The sequence below is a fragment of the Nestor notabilis genome, unplaced genomic scaffold (assembly GCF_000696875.1).
Source record: "Nestor notabilis isolate BGI_N333 unplaced genomic scaffold, ASM69687v1 scaffold14995, whole genome shotgun sequence".
Lineage (NCBI taxonomy): Eukaryota > Metazoa > Chordata > Aves > Psittaciformes > Psittacidae > Nestor > Nestor notabilis.
Genome location: NW_009929868.1, coordinates 9,453 through 19,877, shown reverse-complemented (window position 1 = coordinate 19,877; position 10,425 = coordinate 9,453). Strand labels below are relative to the sequence as shown.

The 10,425-nt window shown below is 40.8% G+C and overlaps 1 protein-coding gene across 1 annotated transcript; it reads left to right on the top strand.

Moving 5' to 3' along the window:
- The first annotated feature begins 2,197 nt into the window (after window positions 1-2,197).
- Window positions 2,198-9,584, top strand: PDCD6 (programmed cell death 6). Its single transcript, XM_010015183.1, has 4 exons — window positions 2,198-2,264; window positions 6,615-6,773; window positions 7,692-7,801; window positions 9,209-9,584. Exons 2-4 carry the CDS (start codon window positions 6,617-6,619, stop codon window positions 9,305-9,307), a joined length of 366 nt encoding a protein of 121 aa, XP_010013485.1. The 5' UTR covers window positions 2,198-2,264; window positions 6,615-6,616; the 3' UTR covers window positions 9,308-9,584.
- The last annotated feature ends 841 nt before the right edge of the window (window positions 9,585-10,425 follow it).

Sequence of the window (10,425 nt, the reverse complement as noted above, 5' to 3'; positions counted from 1 at the left end):
CTTGTAGGAGGTGTTCCTGTAGGAGAGGTCTGAGGGGGTGCGTTAAGAAGGGCTTGAGGAGTAGGAGGTATGGCTGTGTTTAGAGCAAGGGAAGGGGGAATTAATGGAAGTGAGGAGGTGTAACCTTGAAATCGCTGAAGTGATTTTTGACCTGAGAACCCGGAAAGGGTGTAAAGCCTGGAGGATCCATGCAGCAGGACAGGAAGGCTTGGGAAAAGGAATCTGATAAATGCTAAATGGAAAACTTCAAAACTACTAACACATATTCTCTGGAATACAACTGGAGCAGGAACCTGCAGTGGAGTTAGCAGGCCTGGGTTAAGAAACATGCTGCCAAGACTAGGTTAGTAAAGAAGCTAAAGAAGTTCTTCACAGTTGTGTCACGTCAAGGAAAAAGGGGAGGTTCCTACACTGGATCCATTTTTGTGGGAGCTGTGTCAGAGGATGTTTCTTGACTCAAGTGACAGCAAGAAGAGTTTAAGGAGTAGACAAACAGTAACATGTTCCTAAACCTGGCTAATATTTGCTTAGTTACTCAGGAATGTGGCCACTTACCTACCCAGCCTTCCCTAAAACCAGCTGGGAATTTGGAGGAAACATGCATGGTGCTGTTTTTAAAGGGTCCAGAAAGAAACCTCCACAGTCTGACTTCTGCACCAGGCAAACCAGTAGAAACCATTAAAACCATTAAAAATAATGTAGCTAGTCAGAAGAGTTGCATGGCTTATTCCTTTCTGGCCGACTACTGCCTAAGTCCTGTACTGTGTTTGGTAGGGATTGAGTATGGATACAGTGTCTAGAACTGGTGCAGTTAATAAAATAGTTTCCAAAGAGACTCCATATACAAAAGTATCAAAGGCCTTTAAGGAAATCCAGTATATGTGGATGAAAGGGTGGGTTCTTGCATGGATAAATGACTAGCTAAAAAGAAGTGTGTGTGGTCATCTGCCACACTGAAGGATGGAGCCATTTTGGGATCTTTATTCAGTATGTTCAGGAGCAGCTGGGGGATTCCTGCAGTAGGTGATGGCTGTGAAGTCTTCGAGTTAGCAGCCCTGAACAATCTGTTCTTACAGCCCTGAACGACTTGTCCTTACAGTCTTGTTTATGACTGGATCACCCCACCCTGTCACAGTCAGATCACGATCGCTGTACAGTGGCATACCTGACATCCATGAGGAAGAGCCACTTTAGCTTTGCTTCATTTTGTATATAAAATCAGTGTGCTCTACACCTTAGGAGCAAGATAAGTGGGTCATAGTACATTTGTGTGAAAATACCAGCTTAGCACTTAATAGCAGTTCAAATAGTAAAAAAATTCGTGGATTATCTAGAAAAGAAATAGAGAATAAAAAAGGGGAATACCTTTTTGTGTATTGCATAGTTGCAACTTCTGCTTGCAATTTGAATGTTCTATGCCATTTTGAGATGAGGAAGGAATCTCACAGAGTGAACTCAAGGGTTTAGAGAAGGGCAACGAGGACTAAAGTTAAAAACCAGTTTAAGCAGAGGGATCAGCTGAGCAGGACTCTGCTTTGGAATGGTGGTAGCTGAAGGGAAGTTAAAACTGTCAGTGTCAAGAGGATGGTCCTTGTATGAAATGGAGGGAAGTCCCCACTGCTTTCAGATCTTCTTCTGAAGAAGGCATTAATCTGCTTTATTTGGGCAGAAATTATGAGGTTTGTGAATTTTGGGATAGAACTCCGTTCTCGGAAGCAGTAGTCGGGGGATAGCTCAATGTGACCTGGCACCTGCCTGTGCTTTTTCACTTTTTGAACCCCTTTGAAAGGAGCTGAGGCCCTGCAATCGATTCTTTAAGTAAGTACTTCGCACTGGTTACATTAGTGGCTTTCTCTCCATTGCCAGCATCTTACTGAGAGAAACTGGGTGCCAAATCTGGGAGCCAGGCAGCTAAGTGACATTAGGCATTTTGTGGAGTTAACCAGCATGGTGTGCTCTGCAGTTCTCTTAAAAATAAAGATACTTACTTAGCATGTTCCAGAATGTCTCATCAGTCTGAATGAAGCTTTTAACTTGCAGTTACAGTGAATGGTTTACCAAGTACAGTGCCATTAGTGACTTTTCTGGAAAAGATTAATTTATCTGGTGAGTAAGAACCAGAATGTTGAAATCTCCTGTAAGTGGAACCTGTTCATTTCAGCCATTTAAAGCTTACCAATATTTTTCTTTTATTTTCCCCAGGGTTGATAAAGACAGGAGTGGAATAATATCTGACAATGAACTTCAGCAGGCATTATCTAACGGTGAGTCTGTAAGTGAGCGCTGAGGTTCATTGTAAACTTAATGGTAAATTTCATATAAGTCTGGTTACTTTATGCCATAATTATTTGATTGGGGGAGGTGGAGGGTGTTCCCATCGCTGATTAATGCTGTCTAACTTTATTTATTATTACTACTATACTGTTGAACTTATATAAATATTATACTGTAGTATTTAGCCTACAGCAAAAGGTTGAAGAGGAGGAAAAAAACGGACAGTCCTCCTGATCTTACTTTATTTTATTGGGTTTTTTCTCAATGTTCCTGTTTTGGTTTTTGTTTTTATTTCAAGGGAAGTTTTCTGGGTTTGGTGCATGTTAGTAACAAAGCATTATAAACTGAGTAACTATTGTAAACATTACTGATGTGTATGCTGAGGAATGAAGGCATGCACACCTCTATCTTTTTCCAGCTCTGCTTCCTAGGAAGCATAACCAGTCATTTATAGATTCCTCACTCATCACTACTGAACCTTTGTTTTTTAACCAGGATCAGTGTTTAACCTGGACAAAGATCAGCTGTTTACAACCAGCCTTTTCCCTGCACATAAAATCTTTTCAAACAGTACGGTGCAGGAATTGGAGATGGTAATTGTTAATTTTTTTTTTTTTTTTTTTCCCAAATGAGGCATGTTTGGATTTTTTTCCTAACGAAGCAGAAAGATGCAGTCTAGATCTAGTATTAAAACTTACCAGTACTCTGGCAGTTCCTTTAAAGGGTAATGAGGGTTTAGTCAAATAACTCATGGAAGCAAAATAAAAAGCTGAAAGAATTTCCAGTCGCCTATTTTAACTTCCCTCTGGTGACTTAGGGTGGGTTGGGTTGTACTTTGTGGGTTGGGTTTTTTCCACTTAGAAACCTGAAAAAAGCGCGAACTGTTTGTGTACCTTTGAGTCCATATCAAGTTCCCTTCTCCCAGGGTTTAATTCCTTCATCCTTCCTGTGCTTTGTGGCTGAGAAGGGTTTAACCCGACATTGTGAGCTGCAGTGCACACAGGCTGAAAGGCTTCTTGTCAGTAACCACCTGACCAGAAATAAACCTGTTTGGCTCCATTTAGTAAAATGGTGGTCTTGTACGAGAATATTTGTTTAATAATTTATCTGGTAAATGAAAAGCAATATATTATAGCTGCCAGACCTGATCCATAACTAAAATACTGTTTTGAGTAAAAACTCCAGCAAAAGCTTGATTAAACCGATGAAGTCACTGTTTTCATTTAAGATCACAGTGCTGTTCATACCTGTGGGAACCTGGCTTTACCTACCATTTTAAACCTCACGTATTTTAAATATCCTTTCACCTGACTGAATGTAAGACTAATAGGCAGTGATGACTATCTGAACTCTTTCCTTTCCTTATTTAGTGTAGATCAGCAGTTTAAGTGCTTTGCAGTTATGAAGAATCCTCACCAAGTGAATTCACTGTTAGACAAAGTATGTGCAGAACTGTAAGCTTCCTTCCTTCCTTCCGAGTTGTTCTAGATCTTGTACACCAAAGTAACTAACCATTCACTATATTCTTTTCAAAATATCTCCTCCAGTGGATGTTGAGTGTAGCTGTCCTGCAATCTAAAATGGGCTAAAAGAGTGTTATATGTTTATTTCTGAAGCGGTTTTAAAAGTCTGCATAGTGCTCATTAGAACTTTGAAGTTCAGTGTGGTTTTGACGTTTGGCTTTTCAACATAGAATCATAGAATGGTTTGGGTTGGAAAGGACCTTAAGAGCATCTAGTTCCAACCCTCCCTCTAGTTTCACACCTCCCACTAGACAAGGCAAGTTTGTTTGAGTAACAGTATACTTACCTGTGAGGGAGATTATCACTTCGTATAGTTGTTTGCACAATAAAATCCTGTGCTTCCTTGTTTTCCTCTGCATTGCCAGGTAAAGTTAACAGCAGAGTCAGGGGAGGGAACAGGCTGGAATCAGTACAGTTCTTCAGCACTGGAGTTGCTCTGATTTCACTCTATGGTATCTAGACGAGTCTTTCAAAAACTGAAACACAAAACAGGTTAACTTTCAAACTGTTTTCACTTTTTCCTCTCTTCTGTTCAGAGTTAAATGCTGGCACCCTATTAATAATTCCTTTATTTTTTGGTTTTGTCAGGAGACACAACTCTTAAGGTACTGATGTTCTCTGTCTAAAATACTGCTTAAGCATTTTTAGAGCCATTTTTACTCTTTCTCTGCTCATGTTTCTGTTCATGTGCAAATAGTCCTACAACCTGCCTACAGCAGAGGGGTTTTCCCCATTGCTGTGTCTGTCCACTTACACTGGTACCATTTCCCTTCTAAAGGGAGAAACTCAGCACTGCCATGAGCACTACTTACACCACCACTGCAGCAAAGCAATGCAGCAAAGCAACCACGCATTCACAAAGCCTGCTTCATGCCAGCACAGCCTTTCTGTTAGCTATTTGCAGTCAGCTAACTGCATCGCTGCACATGGGTCTGCAGTACCCCTGGTCTTCTGCTTCCCCACACTCAACCACAATTAATTTAATATATGCTCCTTGGTCTTCCTGGTTCCTTCACAGGCTCTAGAGAATTGATGGTGAAATTCTAGACGAGACGCAGGATTTCTCTGAATTTAAAGCTTAATGCTCCCAAGGAGGGGAAAGCTGTCCCTAAGTGACTAGCCTCTTAATATTCAGAGACGTACAAAGGCCCTTTCAAGCAGCAACATTTCTTGGTCTGAAAATACTAACTTAAACTAACACCTCATTGATTTAGCAATGGAGGTGGGATTTATACTAAACCTAACTTCAAATCGCACTGTGTGGTTGTGCCATGTTAGGAACCTTTTCTTTTCATTTCTGTTGGAAACTAGTGTCCTGGGGTAATCCATCTGTAAAATAGGGAATGAGCAGATGGGGTTTTACTTAGGAATAGGTATGAGACCTTGTCTGAATTGTAACTTGAAAGCTCTTCTGCTCCCATTAGTAGAAAAAGTGGGACTTCAGTTTTGATCTTGCCTCTTATCCAGTACCTCCTGACTGCCTGGATGAAAAAAATCCTTCTTATTCTTCTTGAGGTTTTGAGTGGGTGGTTTGGTGCGGCCTGAAAAATGCTGCTTCCTGTGTAGTATCTATAAAGCATTGGTCACCTCTGAATGGTCAAGAACATAATTACTTCAAAGCAGCCTTATTATGTATATAATATGCTAGCTCCATGTCATCTAGCTTTGAATTCACTGTTTTTTTGGTTCTTTCTTTTCTGATTTTTCTTGGTTTGTTGGTTGGTTGCGTTGTTTTTTAGATGTTAGCTAGTATTGAGGCACTAAGTGGTTCTTTCTGTTTCAGGCACGTGGACTCCGTTTAATCCAGCAACAGTCAGGTCAATTCTTGGTGAGTGTAGTTGTGTGATGTGAAAGAGTCAAGTGTGATGTTTTGGAACATTGAGAATGCTGTCAATTGTTGCACTGGTTTGTTGTGTTTTTCTCCAGACAGCCCAGCAGGAGTAAGTTAAGTATTTTCCCTTTGAAATAAAACTGAAATACCTTTTGCATACACACACATGCATTTGTGGAAGTAGCCTGAGAAAATGTTACTGTACAACTGAATAAATAGTAAATGCAGTTTACGCAGAGGGAAATTGACAGCTTGAATAGTCTAACAGGATATTATGTAGCTTGTGTCTGTAACTAGTTTTTCCTGTCTCACATTTTAATTCTGTTTTGCTCCAAAAAGACCAAACAGAAACTTTACAATGTTTGAATTCTTTAGTGTCCTAAAATAATTGCCAGTAGTGTGGAAGATAATGGTGGTAGAACAGGATAAAAATTCAAGCACAAGAAATCTTTTCTGTCATACAGTTCATAAAAACATTCATAAAGGACTGAATGTTTTGCTTTGTTTTTAGTAAGTACTCAGCAGCAGCCCGAGTTCCACCACTGTATGTCATTACATATATATGTGATCACATATAAAGATGACAGTGTCAGTAAGTCAAACACAGATGACTATCCCAGCACTCCTGGCACTCAGCTGACTTCAGCTTGTTCATGTGTCTTAGAAAAGGACAACCCACCCCCTGCCCTTTTTATCGCTGGATGGTCAGTCAAGCCCTAAATACTTTCAAAGTGGGAATGAAACCCCAGGAAAAATAAAACATTCTGTGATTGATTCTAGTCCTTTTTTATCTTGCTGGATCTTTTCCTCCTTCAATGGGTGCCCACTTGCTCTTTCTGGCAGAACTTCCCAAAGTACCACTTGTATTTTAGCAATTTACTTTCTTCAGCACATTCCACACAGTGCTCTTGCTGCTGCCTTCAGATACTAGCAGGTCTTACTGAGGAGTAGTATGGTTACTGGTTTATGTGTGTTTCTTATTTCAGGCATGTTCGACAGAGAAAACAAAGGTGGTGTGAACTTCAATGAATTCACAGGAGTCTGGAAGTACATCACAGACTGGCAGAATGTCTTTCGAACGTATGACAGAGACAATTCTGGAATGATTGACAAAAATGAGCTAAAGCAAGCACTAACAGGTTTTGGTAATTCATTTGTAACTACAGTTTTTATGGTTGGGTTATGGCATCAAATATGCTCCTTACTGTTAGGGCTGTACTGCTCTGACAAATGTGACTCAAAACGAGGCAGGTGAAACGCAGTTATCTTTTTAGCTACAAGGTACCGTTTAAAGATGTCTGTGCCACGAGCACTTTCTGATTTTAAGCTATTTCCTTTAATGGAAAAAAAACAAAACAGAAAACATTCCACACATGTACCAACACATCCAGTTTCAGTCTCCTCTGTAGATGCTCCAAGAGCGTTGCCAAATACTTCAGGTAAATGAACTTACTCAGTACACGATGCAGCTTGCTGCTTCTCAGAACAAGAGGTAACAGTCTCAGGCTTGCACCAAGGGAGTTTAGGTTGGATATCAGGAAAAACTTCTTCACAGAGAGGGTGGTCAGGCATTGGAACAGGCTGCCCAGGGCAGTGGTGGAAGCACCATCCCTGGAAGTGTTCCAAACTGCGTACAGGATGCCCTCAGTGACATGGGTTAGTGGTGGGCTTGGCAGTGGTGGGGGAATGGTTGGACTTGATGATCTTAAAGGTGTTTTCCAACCTATTTGATTCTATGATTTTATGGTTAAAACGAAGCCAGCTGTCTATGCTATGTTAGGCTTCACTTACAAGAAGCTGAGCTGCAGCCCCTAAATCATTCCCTCAACTGACTTGTCGCTTCGATCAGTAAGTAAGTATGTTACCGTGACTCTGTGTGCAGCTATTACTAAGCACAGGTTCCATTGTATGCATTTCAGTTTAATGCGTTCAGAAAAAAATGGTATCTCTCTTGTAGCTACTTACAGATTCCTGGCTTTGTCAGACAGGCCTCCTACGCACTAGTTCTTGTTCTAGAAGGACTGTGGTAATTGAAACCTTCTAAAGCCTTTCTCTTTTCCAAGGTTACCGACTGTCTGATCAATTCTATGATATCCTTATTCGGAAATTCGACAGACAAGGAAGAGGACAAGTTGCTTTTGATGACTTTATTCAGTGCTGTGTTGTTTTACAGGTAGGAAAGGTGATGTATGTTTATGTCAATTGGAAAAAAACAAAACAAAACCAAAAAACAAACCCATCATTTCATAAGCTTTGCTGGTTCTCGCTTTAACTATATTACTGGGTCTAGAACTTCCTTTTACTTATAGTAAACCATTTGAAGAAAGTATACGAGAGTTGCTAGAAACAATGATGTCATTTACTGGTCTTCACTAGTTATCCATTAGCATCATCACAACTAAATTTGATACAGTGGGGGGAACTGTAAAATCGTTATCAGTGGCCTAAAAGGAGAACACTTATTACTCTTTCCATTAGTTGAACACACACAGTTCCTCTGGATCTTTATTGTATTAAGTCTGAGTGTGCCATGTCCTGTGGTGCCCGTAATTCCCACTGTCTGAATTGTGAGGTTTTTTATATCTTTGCTTAAGGGTCTGACTAAAAGGAATCTGACCGAGCAGCTGAATTATTCAGTCTTTTGTCACTGTTGTTCCTTCAGGGGCAATGGTAGTAAAACACCTTTCAAACAAAAAAACCTTTCAGTGACAGAAAGTATGGGGGGTTGGGTGTGTGTGTGAGAGAGAGAGAGATAACACAGGTGTATTCTCTTGTTTGGAAATCAGTCACTGGATGATTCCTCACCTTATTGCTAAAGGTTTCTCTTAAGTGTATCATCTGACTTTCCTGAAAAGACTTTGGGGGAAAGCTGGGAAACTGTAGCAATGGACAAACCTAGTTTTTGTATGATAGGAAAAAGGTTGCTTGTGTTACGTTGGCCAACTTTGCAACGCTGTCTTAAGATAGATACCTCCCGATATGCAACATGAAGAGAAAGCAGGGCCCTGTAGAAAGTAGTATGTCCGCTATTTCTGCACAGGTGTTTTGCTCTTCTCCTTTTAGCTTTATGTCTGTAACTGTAAGTCTGTGGAAACATCAGTTGCCTTTATATACATTTGTAACATAAGCCAATTATATTTAGTTCTAAACTCAAACTCTGGTAAAGAGGGCTTTGAAATAGGGTGTCACGCAGCTGGTGTTAGTGAAGCCGTGCTGGCGGTTGGTTTGGCCACTGTCCGCACTGCCTGGCATCTCTGACGGGGTTATACAGAGACAGCTTGGACACTAACGACACATAGAGCATGTATGAGAAATGGAGAAGGCACCTGTTAGATTCACCTCCAGGTCATTCTCAAATGCCTCATGAGAAGTGCACATTGTTTCTCCCCCACCTCAAGGCCAGTTACAAAGAAGTGCCTAGATGGGTACGTACTGGATCATAGGGCAGTTTTGGAATCTGATCTTGCTGCATGATACTGTCAAGTGCCAACAGAGGGGATGGACAGAAAGGGCTATCCAAATGGCAAGGGGAGTGCTTGTCCTGATGTACAAAGATGTACGTTCTTTCCCTCCTTGTCAGAGGCTGACGGATGTGTTCCGGCGCTACGACACTGACCAAGATGGCTGGATTCAGGTGTCCTATGAGCAATATCTTTCTATGGTCTTCAGCATCGTATGACACAGCTAACCAGGAACTGCACACTGCTGTTACACAGACTGGAGTTGCCAAATCATCACGTGCTGAATAAGATTATTGATGTACTATAATGGATATAACTTCACCTTAAATTTTGTATGTATGTATGTTGGCCATCGCCAGAATCTGTACTTGAGTTGTTTTTTATTTTGTATCCCTGTATGATACGACCATCTCTACTTACTGTCCTACAGAAAGCACAGACTCTAGATTTACATGGTGCAATGTCAGACTTAACCTTCTCTCACATATCCTGCATGGGGAAACATGACTCTTTAGAAACGCCAAATTACAATAATGCTTGTTAGTTTAGAAGGGAGTTGAAAGTCAGAAGTTGCACAATATGTTTTGCATGTGCCTTACTTTTTTAAGAGTTTAATGTATTAATTTTTAATACAGAACTTAAAAATTAAGTAAAGATATTAGATCGACTTTTATAGTCTACTTCACTTTTGTATGGGTTTCTTTTTAAGGGGTGGTGGGTTTATTTCTGTATGCTAGTTTTCTATGGCTCAGGGGTCCCTCCCATGGAACAGCAAGGGCCTTTTTTCCTTGCATTATTCTATCTTCTAGCTGCTGCCTCCTCTCGGAGTATCCTCAGGACAACTTCAAATACAACTTCTTCACACCCATGTCCAATACTGCATCATCCTCAGCGAGTTCCCTGCAAAAATACACCATATCTAACTACTCTGGATGTGTAGTTCCCTCTGCTTAGGGGGCTTATTTAACAGCACCAGCCTTCCTTCTTGTGCTGAAGCACTTCTTTGAAGTGGCCTTGAACTGACTGATTGTCAGATATTGCCATCACCTCCCCTCTATCTCACCATTTACAGCTGGCAAGGGGGACAGTGGTAAAACAAGCAAAAGAAGTAATGACTGACTCCTGCCACCATCTCCTGCAGGAAATGCAAAGCAGCAAAGAGAAGTTAACAAGTTTTCTTTGACTGCTCGAAGACAATCTTACCCCAGTACTATCCAAAGAACTTAGGCCCACTCAGCAGCAGTGTTACTTACCTGTAACTGCTCACTCTGGGATGTTCACAGGGCAGGGCTTTCAGCTTTTATCCAAAGATGTTTTCTTAAACTAGCAGTACTTA

Bases quoted from the DNA above. Each gene is read 5' to 3' on its own strand.
- PDCD6 (XM_010015183.1), top strand. From the start codon at position 6,617: ATGTTCGACAGAGAAAACAAAGGTGGTGTGAACTTCAATGAATTCACA. The intron at 6,774-7,691 runs GTAATTCATTTG...CTCTTTTCCAAG, and splicing joins GCAAGCACTAACAGGTTTTG to GTTACCGACTGTCTGATCAA. The intron at 7,802-9,208 runs GTAGGAAAGGTG...CCTCCTTGTCAG, and splicing joins AGTGCTGTGTTGTTTTACAG to AGGCTGACGGATGTGTTCCG.